Here is a 13,450-nt window from a genome sequence, read left to right as displayed (position 1 = left end):
TTTACAAAAGGCTTTGTACCCAGTTCCCTGTCTGACAAGCCAGTACAATGATCCTGGTTCTGTTCTGTGTTTGGCATACCTTTCTCTGCTCTCCAAGGGACAATCTAGGCCATTAACCATAACCTTCCTTGTGCCTCCCACCAGGAGGTTTTGTCCTCGGATAGAGATCTCTGTTCCTCCAGCCAATGGACCATACACAGGGTGAATGGAAGTTATTTTTGGCAGCTGATGATGAGAAAGAGAACAAACTTTAAACTCACCAAGTCAAAGTCAAATGACAATTAATTCAAGCTGTGTTAAAGGAGTATTAGGTAAAGTATAATGGCAAATTCTGACTACAAATGCAGCAGCACAACAGAAAGAAAGAAAGAAACTCTAGGAACTGCAAGTTCTCTTTCTGGAGTATTATCAACATGGAATAACTAAAAACAGGTGAGTCCCAATATTTTGCAAGAACTTAGTCTTTACAGATCTAAAAGTTATTTCTAGCCTTTACATTCTGTGAAGGAAATTAAACCTCACATTTAGCAGTAAAGCTGTACAGTGTAACATCAAGAATTGAGACTTTTCAAGCCTGAAACAAATTAAAGTTCACTCCTCTTCTGCAAGAATATTGTAATACAATAAATAAATAAATAAATAAATAAATAAATAAATACAGGCAACACTTTTTACTGCATATTTCTTAAGAATTCAAGAGCTGTTATTAAAGGACCAGAAAAAATACCTGCAAGATCTCAAGCAAAGATCCTTCTGGAGCCTTCTACAGGTAGTTCTTTCAGCAGAGCAACCATTATTGTTCCTGGGACTGTATGAATGCTAAACATGTGATCAGTAACTGACCTATGGCCTTTTTGCTAATGGATTCAAATTGTGCAGATGTAATATTGCATGATATCTATGCATCAGGGATGGGAAGCCATGGCACTCCAGAACCCATTAGATGCTAAACGATAGCAACTGGTAAGGGATAAGGGGATCTGTAGCCCAACAACATCTGGAGAGACATAGGTTTCCCACTCCAGCCCTACAGTACAAGCTCTATACACAGAACAGAAAGAAAATATTCTGGCTTTCATCAGCAAATCTATCAGGTACATTCCCACTGTATCAGGGTTGGAATCATCCCCCCCCCCCAGATATTGTTTGACTGCAGTTCTTGTCAGCTCTAGCCAGCATAGCCAATAGTGAAGAATGTGGGTTCAAAAACATCTGGAGGCTCATGTGTTGCCCACAACTACATAACACTGGTTGCCAATTAGTTTCCAGGCAAGGTACAAAGTGTTGGTGATTACCTTTAAAGCTCTACATGGTTTGGGTCCAGAATACTTAAGGGAACACCTTCTTCTGTACTGTCCGCCCCGTAAATTGAGGCCCTTGAAAAAGAACCTACTTCAGCCAAAAAGAGCTAGGCTAACTACAGTCACCCAAAGGGCCTTCTCTACTGCTGCTCCGAAGTTGTGGAATGACCTGCCGGAGGAGATCCGCCACATCTCTACTCTTGCAGCCTTCAAAAAGGCTCTTAAGACGAATCTCTTCCAGCAGGCATTCCCAACCTAGTTAACAAACCCTAGCTTCCTCTCCCCATCTATGAGTATGATTTCAATTGTGATTTACGTCTCTCTGCCAGCCACATTTTCCCTCTAATTGTAAGCTAATTATGTATTGTATTTTATTGTTTTTAACTCTGATTATTTAATTTACAGTTTTACCATTGGGTTGGGAAGGGATTAATTTTGTATTTTATTGTATTTTTAATATGGCTAACAAAGACAGAGAAAAGGAGAATTACTCAACACCTTTTTGCCTCATCTTCTCTCAGAAAAGGCAAAGGGTGCTCAACCTGAGGATAATGGAGCAGAGGACAGAATAGGGAGATTTCAGCACAGAAAGTAAAGAGAAGTAGAAGGAACACCTTATTAATGCAAATGAATTTAAGTCTCCGGGACCAGATGAACTCCATCCAAGGTTTTAAAAGAACGGGCAAATGTAATATCGGAGCCATTGGCAATAACTTTAAAACTCCTGGCAAAACAGAGAGATCCAGCAAGACTGGCGGAGGGCAAACGTTGTCCCCCACTTCAAAAGGGGAAAAAAGAGGATCCCAACAATTAGTCGTCCAGTGAGTCTGACATCAGTACTAGGAAGATTCTGGAGCAGATCATTAAACAGAGAGTCGTGAACATCTAGAAGGCAATGCCATAATCACAAAAGTCAACATGGGTTTCAGAGAAACAGTCATGCCAGACAAACCTAATCTCTTCTTTGATAAAATACCAGCTTGGTAGATGAAGGGAATGCTGTGATATGAGGTAATCGTGATTTCACTAAGGCCTTTGACAAGGTCCCCCATGACATTCTTGCAAACAAGCTTGTAAAATGTGGGCTAGACAAGACGGTACATGGATCTGTAATTGGTTGACCGGCCGAACCCAAAGGGTGCTCAACAATGGCTCTTTTCATCCTGGAGAGAAGTGACCAGTGGTCCCCACAGGGCTCTGTCCTGGCCCAGTGCTATTCAACATCTTTAGCAATGAACCTGGATGACAGAAGATTGGGAGCATACTTATCAAATTTGCAATGACACCAAATTAGGGGAATAGCAATACCCCAGAGGACAGGATCAAGATTCAAAATGACCTGAATAGACTGAGAAAGCTGGGCCAAAGCTAACAAAATGAAATTCATCATGGAGAAATGTAGGTATTGCACTTAGGGCAGAAAAATAAAATGCACAGATAAGGATGGGTGACACCTGGCTGAAGAAACTACGGTGAAAGGGATCTAGGAGTCCAAGTAGACCAAGTTGAACAGTGAGTGAACAGTGTGATGCGGCAGCTAAAAAGGCCAATGCTAGTTTAAGGCTGCATCAATAGAAGTACACTGGTACCTCGGGATACGAAATACCCAGGTTACGAATTTTTCAGGATACGAAAAATCCCATAGGGATTTATTGTTTCGGGTTACGAAAGTTTTTTCGGGGTTACGAAAAAACTCCGGCGCTATTTTAAATGGAGCCGCGGCAGAGCCGCGCTTTTTTCCCCATTATTAGCGCCTATGGGTTTCGGCTTACGAAGGCTTTTCGGTTTACGAAAGCGCCGGCGGGAACGAATTATTTTCGTAACCCGAGGCACAACTGTATAGTTCTAGATTCAAGAGAAGTAATATGCCACTGTATTCTGCTCTGGTCAGGCCCCACCTAAATATTGTGTCCAGTTCTGGGCACCACAATTCAGAAAGGACATGAGAAAACTGGAGCGTGTCCAAAGGAGGGCGACAAAATGGTGAAGGGTCTGGAAAACCATGCCATATAGGAACGACTAGGGAGCTGGGGGTTTAGCCTGGAGAAAAGAAGGTTAAGAGGCGATATGATAGCCCTGTTTAAATATTTGAAAGGATGTCTTGTTGAAGAAGGAGCAAGCGTTTTCTGCTGCTCCAGAAAACAGGACCCAGAGCAATGGATGCAAGTACAGGAAGAGAGATTCCATCTGAACATTAGGAGGAACTTCCTGACAGTAAGGGGTTCGACGTGGAATGCACTTCCTCGAAGGTGATAGAGTCTCCTTCCTTGGAGGTCTTTAACAGAGGCTGGATGGCCATCTTGTCGGGATGCTTTGATTTGGATTTCCTGCATGGCAGGGTGGACTGATGGCCCTAGTGGTCTCTTCCAACTCTACGATCTAGGATTCTATGGATTCTATTTTACTGTTGTAACCTGCCCGGAATTCTCTGTGATTTGGCAGGCTATAAAATATTGTTGTTGTTGTTATAACATGAGTGAGGCAGTTACAGCTATGATGCTCAAGTAGGAGGAAAATTAAACTCACCATAAATAGAAAGCCAGTGAGTACTGAAGTTCCACTGATATAAAATGGGGTCCCTTTCTTCTCAGCAATGATGAGTGTTACCTCTTGAGGCTCCTGCAGCTTCTCTTTCCCCTCTGATGTCAAAGTGCAGACAATAACCTCAACAAAATCCTTCCAGTGTGGCACTTGGCTGTACCTTGAAAACAGAAAGAGTGGGAGAGATAGAAGTACAGGTACTTCAAATGACATGAAAGATTGATCTCTTGAACACATTTTTAACCCCCTAAATTTATCGTTTTCTAAAGAGTTGACTTGCATACCATGAATCTCTTGGAACAATGAACTGCAGCTAGCTGGGAGAAATAAACAAGGCATATAATTTTCGATTCCTGGCTGGTCTCAGGAGCAGAACATTTTACTACTGTTACTTTCTGCAGTAGTCAACATTGTGTTCCTAAAGCCATTGGGCTAGACAGAGTATATGCCTTTTGATTATTTCACCCTGTTGCTATGAAAGCCCTAGAAAGTTAATTAAGGTGTGGTACAGAGCGCCAAAGAGGCGCCGGGGAGGCGCCTCTTTTTGCTCTGCGACAGCACCGCAGCAACCAAATTTTGCTGCATAGCAAAAAAGGAACACCCGGAAGCGGCTCCTTTTTGTGGTGCAGTTGCACCGCCACAAACCACCAGAGACGGCGCAATGGCGTCGCAGCTGCGCAGCGCTGTTTTGAAGCTGTGCTGCTGCGACATCATAGCTGCATGTGCCTTGTAGATGGTGCTGCGCAGCTGTGCCATCCTCATCACGTGTCGTCCCGAGGCAACCCTAGCATGTCGCCATGACGCTGCAAAGGGCCCAAGTGACAGGTTTAGGAACATTTTGATAGCAAAGAAACAGTTGATATGAAATCTCTTTGTTATAAACTCATCCTTCTCTGACCTCCAAGGTAATCAGAAAGGTACTCATGAGTATTCAGGTGGATTCCCAAGATACAGGTGAGACTAAACATTCAGCTTTAAAGACAGAATGACATGAGGATGTGCAAGTAGGATGATGTTAGGATTAGAAATAAATGGATTTTAGCAACAAGATTCTTGGATGCATACTTGTACATTGTGGGGTGAATTCAGATCTGTAGATTTTCTGCAAGTGTAAGATTTGAGCCCTCACTGTTTTGTAAATGTTGCCACTTTTACCTTCACCACAGAGGAACAGAGGGCCCACCCTCCTTTGTGGCAGCTGTAGCCAGGCATAGCAAGGAGGTCCAATTGGGAAATAATCTGGACTTTTTTCTGCTTTTTTCCTCCCCTTCCCCTCCTTGTATGTCCTGCCTTTCTCTCTCTCTCTCTCTCTCTCTCTTCCTTCTTCCACTTGCTTTCATTCCGTTTCTTACCACTACCACCATACACACTTTGTTTTCCCATTCTATTTTCCATCTCTTTCTGGCTGTTTTCTCATTTGCCTTCCTTTATTTTTCCTGTTTCCCACATTCCCACATTCTCCTGCTGTTTTTTCCTTCTCTTAAACTCCCTCTGCATGCCCCCCTTTGTTCCCCTCTCTCTGTTCTCGGTATCATTGTGTGTATATACGCACATGTAGGCATATGTGTGTAAAAAAGAGAGAAAAAACCATGGGGGAGACATGTTGTGGTTACATCCACTTAATGTCTTTAAAATTCCAGCGGTGTTGGGAACTCCAGTCTGGACTGACTGAATCACTCCTGAATTATTTATTGAAACACTTCCTTTTTACTTTTAGACCATTTGGTGATCCAGAGTTAGAAGTGGAAAACAGGTTACAGCAAGATCCAGCCAGTGTAAACCCTATTATTTCTTTCTTTACATCTCTGCTGATCAGCACTACACACTTCTTGTAAGGTGTTCCTTTATCCTTTCCCATTCATTTATTCTTTTTGAGGAAATAGCTGCCACTCATCATACATAGTTGGCTTGTTGTTGTTGTTTTTTTAATTCAGATCAGAGTTCAGTAGGATGACTGTCTGGTCCAGGTCATGGAGGTGAAGTCTAACTCTGTGCTATTAGGGAACGGCAGACATTGCTGCTTCACTTCCGTTCTGGGAAGGCTGCCAATGTGTACACTATGACACACAGAAATGTCTCCTATCCTGATTTCAACATGAGTGTAAGGCTGCTCCTATATTGCAATGTAACGCCTATGATATCATTATAGCACCTCACACATGTAGAAAAAGTTATTAGAATGAATTCTAGCAAACTATATTTTAATCATAAACTCCACATTTTGGAGTATATGAATCAAAATGAGGAAATTTGTACAAACTATAAATATGCATTTTCCACAGGTTACATCTTTGGTGCAATTCTAATTTTGCTTTTTTGTAAGGGTCTGGAGAAGAAAGTGGAGTGGGAAATTTTGCAAGAGAAAAGAAACAAGGGCTTTGAAGCTATATGGCGATGTTTTGCTAAGTGAGGAGAACCAAAGCCCCTTTGCTAAGTGAGGAGAACCAAAGCCCCATGGAACCAATTTATCCATAGAAAAGCTAATGCTTCTGCAAACACAAACACCAGAAGAGGGTGTTTTTTTTTTTAAAGTACTTAAGAACCCAAGATTCTGCAGAAACTGTAGCATTTCACAAAAGACAGCAAAACTACACTCTTCAGTATGCTCATTTTCATCCAGAGAGTTCTAGATAAATACATTTAAAAACCACAATGTTTTATTTATACAGTACTGTATTATAATTTCTGCCTAATGGTGCTTAGGGAGTTGTGAAGAAAATATAACACACCAAAAAGCCATTTAAGATAAGTAACAGAAAAAACATCCACAAACAAACAAACCCAAGTGTAGAGTTGAAAGAAACAACACTGTTCACTATTTATTTCCAGGATTCCACTAAAGCTTCCACACATCTATATTTTCTACAGCTGTCACCTGTCTGTTGCCACCTTCCCTCATGGAGACACCAGAAGTAGAAGAAACGATCACTAGACCACTGTTGGCTTTCTGTTCTTTAAGGGTAGCACTAAAATTAAGCATAAGATGGGAACCGCCAGCTGAAGGATTTGATAAAATTCTTCAGGGCCTCATTTCCACTTACCGATAATTTGGTGCGTGATCCGAATTGATGGACTGGTTCCAAAGTGAAGTGTGGTTCCCATTACTATTTGTGCCAATTGGGGCTGGAGAAGTCAGGGACGGGCCTTTGGACTTCCCCAGCCTTCTCCCGCCCCCGGCTTCCCTGGCTTTCTCCACTCTGGGACCTATCCATGAATAAAAGCCGGGGAGGATGGAAGAGAGGCAGGCCAGGGTGGAAGGAGGCAGGCCGTGATGGAGGGGCAAGGAGGCTGGGGGCGCAGAAGGCCAGGACGGAAGGAAGCAGGCTGGACAGAGGAGAGGCAGGCCAGGGTTGAAGGAGATAAGAAGAGGCCGGGGATGGGAAATCGAGGCAGATTCGAATCCACCAGGTTCTCACTTGGGCTGAATCGATTTACAGTGGTACCTCGGGATACGAAATACCCAGGTTACGAATTTTTCGGGATACGAAAAAATCCCATAGGGATTTATTGTTTCGGGTTACAAAAGTTTTTTCGGGTTACGAAAAAACTCCGGCGCTATTTTAAATGGAGCCGCGGCGGAGCCGCGGCTTTTTCCCCATTAGCGCCTATGGGTTTTCGGCTTACGAAGGCTTTTCGGGTTACGAAAGCGGCCGCGGAACGAATTATTTTCGTAACCCGAGGCACCACTGTATTTGAAAATAAATTGATTCAACCCAAACGGAGCGGAAAAAACAGCGCCTTTTTGACATGGGTTAAATGGGTCTAGAGCGTGGTGCCCCTTTCTGAATCACTTCAGTGGTTCGGATTAAGTGGGAACCATGCTTGTTTAAACCGGATTGTACCAAATCACAATCCAGTTTAAACCATAGTGGGAATGAGGCCCAGCATCTCCCTAGCACATATCACTGGTGGGAAACACTGAAGACAAAGCCCAAAAGTATTAGCCTTTTGAAGCTAAAGAACCATGAAAAAGTCTGGGACCTCACCACTCCTACTAATAAATGTTCTTCAGACCTGAGTTTCAATTTGTAAAGCAAATCTATAAAATGCATTCCTAAAGGAGAGGGAATATTAAATAATAATTATAGGACATATATTCATAGTATGGGCAGAGGCAGCATGGTGTAGTAATTTGAGCATGACTGTGTAGACCAGGATTCAAGTCCTGTTTTGGCCATGTAAACCCACTGGGTGACCCTAAGCAAGTAACACTCCCTCAGCCTCGGAGGATGACAGTAGAAAAACCTCTCTGAAGAAACTTGCAAAGAAAACCCCATGATACAGAAACGACTTGAAGGCACACAACAACAACAAGGAAACTATCAGAGGCAGGAGAAACATACTGTCCAATTGCTTGGCTGGGCCTATTCCCATTGTATCCCCTGAAAAATTTCATATATCACACACACACACACACACACACTACTCGACAATCTCCCCCCCCCCCCCCCAAACTTCTGATTTATTCCGCTTCCTAGCCTGTTCTGGTGTGTGTAGAGAAGGAGGATGTTTTGAGTTTTTAAAAACTGAAATGGGGAATTTGAGGGGGTTGTAAAAATGGTCCTGGGCTAGTACTATATGACCCATAAGCCACACATTCCCAACATTTGATTTATAGTTTGGCCTGTTTTGAAGGCTCAGAGCATTTTACAACCTAAAAATTGACTGGCCTCCAAAATTAAAATATAATAATATTGACTACCAAATACCACCCAAAGCAACCCAAGAAGATATGTTACACAAGTATTCTCAAAGATGCATAGGTGGCAAATCTATGAGGAAATGAAGTACCTTAAACAAGGAGCAATACACAAAATTCCTCTCTGCATACTATATATACTCATGTATAACTCTAGAATTATTAGTAAAAAAATTGACCAAAAATCCTGAGCTGACTTATCCATGGGTCAATGTAAGTACTGTACTTTAACTTTATTTATATATATATATAGAACCATCCCCTGATGAAAGGCAAGAGTGTAATCTGTCCTGGAAGCACAGACTCCCTTCTGCTCTCTCATCCATTCAGCCTTTAGTGTGAGTAAAAAAAGTTATTCATCAAGCTGGCTTTTTGTACATTTTTTGGCATTGTTTTCCTTTGCTTCATCCTTTAGATTCTTTGTTACATGTGTCTAAGTTTTACACTTGACTTACCCATGGGTCATATCAAAATCCCTAATTTTGGCCCCACACCTGACCTCAACTTATACGTGAGCTCGACTTACAGTCAAGTACATACAGTACCTTTCTGAATATTTGTGGGGCAAATTTACAAGGCTATTCTCTGTGCATGATGTTAAACATAGGAATAAGAAAATGAACTGTACAGAAGGAAGAAGGACAAGTTATAGATCTCACATTCTTTAATTTTCAACTGTTACCTGTTTGCCAGGCTCTCTTCAAACAGCACAGTGCACTTCCTTTGGCCCACTGTAACCCAGTAATCAGTGGGGTTTGCCAGTGGGATATCAGTGCCAGAGAAATATGGACGTGACTGAAATCCCATGCCACAGAGAGTCACCTTAGTGCTGCCATAAAGTGGTGCACTTCTAGGGTGAAACTGTAAGAGCAGAAAATATACAAACAATCACATATAAACACCATTAGGTACTGAACAGCTCTATCATTTCCCCATCAATTACTGAAGCTCTGAATACAAGCAAAAGCCAGTCATTAATACCATACAGTATAACAGGCATAACGTCCTACACAGCGAGAGTATACAGGGGGGTGAGAAGTTTTTCTCCTTCTGATCATTGCATTGGGCCTATGTGCTTTCACTTTTGAAGCATTTTGGTTAGTCCTAATAAAGGTAACATGCAATTGCAGTTTTTGGATTTATATGCTTTCACTCTTGAAGCATTTTGGTTGGTCTTAATAAAGGTAACATGCAAATGCAGATTTTGGATTTATATACTTTCACTCTTAAGGCATTTTGGCTGGCCCTAATAAAGGTAATATGCAAATGCAAATTTTGGATTTTCCCCTCATGGATCAGCACAGCTGCCTTTGTTGTTTATATATAAACCAAGAAGCAGATGTTACAAATGAAATAAACATTCAAGGGAATCCATGGATTTCTTTTAACAAACTTCCCCTCAGTTACTTTTCTTGTTTAAAAATGTATAATGGGAAAGTAAAAGTTTAAATTACTGAAATGGATTCCTTTACCAAGGTGTTCCATAGCTTCTTTTTGAAGTCAAAAGAAATGGCATTACTGCCCCAGGCAAGTGAAGGGGCTGCCTCTGTATAAATGAAGTGACTCTCTATGGATATCAGGAAACTTTTTAAAAACTCAGAAGTATGTGAAGACCATGAGATCCCAGATGAACAAATAAGCACCTATAGTCTGCTGTACAGAAAGTCAGAACCAAGGCATGGCCCACTTTATAAGTGAAAATTCTTCAATCCTGCTTAGAACTAACTTCCTGGCCTCTCTTCATACTGAACAATGATAGCATTATGATTTCATCCTATGGAATCTTGGGATCTGTAATTTAAGGAGCAATACTTTCTCTGCCAGAGAGCTCTAGTGTTACACCAAATAACAAATCTCAGGAATCCACAGAAGTTAAACAGAATAACTGTGTAAAAAATGCGAGTTTATCACATGGGAGGAAAGCACCCAAAGCCCATCCATAATTGGGGCTTAGACCTGGGGAAATCCTGCAAGAGTGCTATTGTTTTCAGATGACATCACCCAAATTAAGCATTAATGCACCATTAACCCACGCAAAAAGTTGCCAAATCACACTGCTTTTTAATTTCGGGGAAATCTCTAAGTTAAAAAGCGGCACAATTTTGCCGCTTTTTGTACGGGTTGATGTCGCATTAACGCTTAATTCACATGACATGTCTGAAAACAATCCTGCTCTTGCAGGATTTTCCTGGGATTTAAACCCCATTCATGCATGGGATTTGGGTGCTTCCCTCCCGTGTGATAAAATGTGAAGGAGTTTGAGGGAAATACAGCCAGTGATTCCAAATTACAGGAAGTGTGAGTTTGCAATATAAAGACAGTCTTAAATTATATTAGGCCTATGAACATTTCCACTGAACTTTCAAGAAAAAAATACAGCAGGAAGGAACGTTGCTAAATGACACCAAGCTAAAGCCAGCCTTGAAGGAACCAAAAAAAAAAAGTATTAAGCACAAAATTAAGAAAGAAAGAAAAAACAATCCCAATAGAACAGAACACTATTTATGCAACACACAAACAATCAGGTTGTAAGTTTGAAAGAAAAAGCATGTATCAAAAAATAAAGGCATTATGCCAAGATGCCAAATATTCTTCAGGTTCTATGGCACATGTTTGGCAAATAGGAATAATAAAATAGACATTTACAAAGAATAATTGAATTAAGATAGTCTCAAAGCACCAAGTGGCTCAGTTAGCACATGCACACTGAACATTAGCAACAATGCTGATCTGCTAATGATCGATCACAACCATAAGGAGAGAGTTGCATACATCTGTGAGGACAGGGGAGCAGTTCTCCTGGTTCCAGTTTCCCTTGCACTCTTCCTGACGGGTACATGAATTTCCACACCAGCCACATTGCATAAAACGCTCTGCCTTCAGGCAGCGGAAGCATGTCAGGAAATGGTGGCAGCCTGGACCAATCTGTTTTATCTGGAAGACCTGAAAGGTGGGCAGAGAGAATACAGACCACTTGTTGAAGAGAGTGACAGCGACTTCACTTGTCAATTTATTTATTTATTTAAAGTATTTTCATATCACCTATTAATCATATTCTTAGGGTGCTCTACAACAAAAATAAAGCAGTCAAAATGTCAATGATGTATTGAAGTCTTTTACTCCTTGTCTCTACTTTTGAGTCTCAAGTTGAAGCTCAAGTCTGGAAACAAACTTTTAACAAAAAAAGAGCAGGCGGGGCACATTTCTCAAAGGGCTACAGCAAGCATTTTAAGCAATGGACTTGAGGTGAGGGTTGATGTCTGCTTGGCAGCCAGTCTGCACCTTAGAGGAGTTTTCTAAAGCCTTTCAAATACTTTAGAAGGATACTTCCACTTCAAGCCCATTGTCTAACGCATTTGCTGTTTCCATCCAAGAAATCACCCTGCATTCTCTGGGAAGGTTTTGTCTGTTGCTCAAAATGAATGATGCCAGCAAGTCAGTCACTAAAAGTATACAAGTCGAGTCAGTGCACTATTTTTATTTATTTTATTTTATTTATTGCTGAGCCACATCCAGGTTAATTAGATACAGTGAACTGAGTCTGACTTGAGACTGAGTCAACTGCTTTGAGTCTGTATCATTGCAAATTGTTAGTAACAGCTCTATCCAAACAGACACTCCTTTTAAAGGGGTGGCCTTACTTGTCCATCTGTCATGGCTTCTGAATATCAAGGCAGTAGAGCAAAGTGTGTGGTTTCATAACATTCTGGTCTTTGTAAGGGGTCCACAACAGCCTTGAGTTCTGGTTAGCAGTTGTCTCTCCAGAACAGGGATTTCTAGAAATGCTAGAATGGCTGGACGCATGAGCAGATAACAGAAAGTGCTAAAAAGCTCTTTATAAAATCCAAGGAACCTGGTCCTTTGTATTTGGAAAGCCTACAAAAGGCTGGGAAGGTAACTATGTGGCTGTCAAAAGTGGAAAATGAGGCAGAATCAACGTCATGCTGGAAGCTCCAAATGTTCAATGGAAGCATAACATTCTAGGAGTGATAATCAATGGCTAAAGCTCTTGCTTTAGCAATTTAAGCTCCTGCTGTCAACGTTTAAAGCCCTCCATGGGCTGGCCCCTCCTTACTTATCAGACCTTATTTCCCCTCACCTTCCCACTAGGGCCCTCCGTTCTGGTAGTCAAGGTCTGCTGTCCCAGCCCAGGATTTCCTCTGCCCCATCTCGGATTCGCCCCTTTTCATTTGCTGCCCCTCACTCCTGGAACCTTCTTCCCCTGCGAGCAAGAGCCATCACTTCTTTAACCAGCTTCAAAACGGAGCTGAAGACCATCCTGTTCAGAGAAGCGTTCCCAGGCATTGCAATAATTGTCACTTGCACTTAATGTTCTTTTGTTGTCTGTTTTATGAATCATTTCCTGTATTGCTATGTATTTTATATGTATATTTTACTAGACAGGCCCCTTCCCCACCACCACTCCCTCTTTTTGTGTCGTGTCTTTTAGATGTAAGCCTGAGGGCAGGGAACCGTCCAATTAAAAAGGTTGTAGGTATAGCGCGGTGTAAATTACAGCACTTTATAAATAAAGGTAATAATAATAATAATAATAATAAGAAAATCATCAGCTTCAAAGGATTCCAACAGAAAGAAACACTAATTCCTAAGGCTAAAAGAACAAAGAAATGATAGTGAAAGGACATGTTGCTGCGTTGGTCACCATATTGGGAAATGGGATATAAATCAAATCAATAAATATGTTGAAAAGTAGCTACTAGAAAAATAAACCATTTGGACCTAAAGTGGGAAACAGATGTTATTCGGACATAGCAACAAGCTAGTTCTTTATGAAAATGATAGGGTCAGTCATAAGAGTCTGTGAGGTGTTGTGGTTTCAGCACTAGACTACAAATCAGGAGACCAGGGTTTGAATCCCTGGTTTAAACCATGTGTCATAGTTAGCTAG

The 13,450-nt window shown here is 41.4% G+C and overlaps 1 protein-coding gene across 4 annotated transcripts in view; it reads right to left on the bottom strand.

The window, feature by feature from the left end:
• The window catches only part of MST1R (macrophage stimulating 1 receptor), an 82,284-nt gene that overhangs the window by 35,263 nt on the left and 33,571 nt on the right, over positions 1 to 13,450 (bottom strand). For all 4 annotated transcript variants that reach the window (XM_042449662.1, XM_042449663.1, XM_042449665.1 and 1 more), the window contains exons 5-8: positions 11,314 to 11,484; positions 9,224 to 9,402; positions 3,828 to 4,002; positions 80 to 225 (exon numbers count right to left, since the gene is read on the bottom strand). In XM_042449662.1, the coding sequence (XP_042305596.1) occupies positions 80 to 225; positions 3,828 to 4,002; positions 9,224 to 9,402; positions 11,314 to 11,484 (671 nt within the window). The remainder of the gene's footprint in view (positions 1 to 79; positions 226 to 3,827; positions 4,003 to 9,223; positions 9,403 to 11,313; positions 11,485 to 13,450) is intronic.

This window comes from Sceloporus undulatus, chromosome 2 (genome assembly GCF_019175285.1).
Source record: "Sceloporus undulatus isolate JIND9_A2432 ecotype Alabama chromosome 2, SceUnd_v1.1, whole genome shotgun sequence".
NCBI classification, from domain to species: Eukaryota; Metazoa; Chordata; class Lepidosauria; order Squamata; family Phrynosomatidae; genus Sceloporus; species Sceloporus undulatus.
Note: the sequence above shows the minus strand (reverse complement) of the source record. Positions and strands in the feature narration are given on the sequence as shown.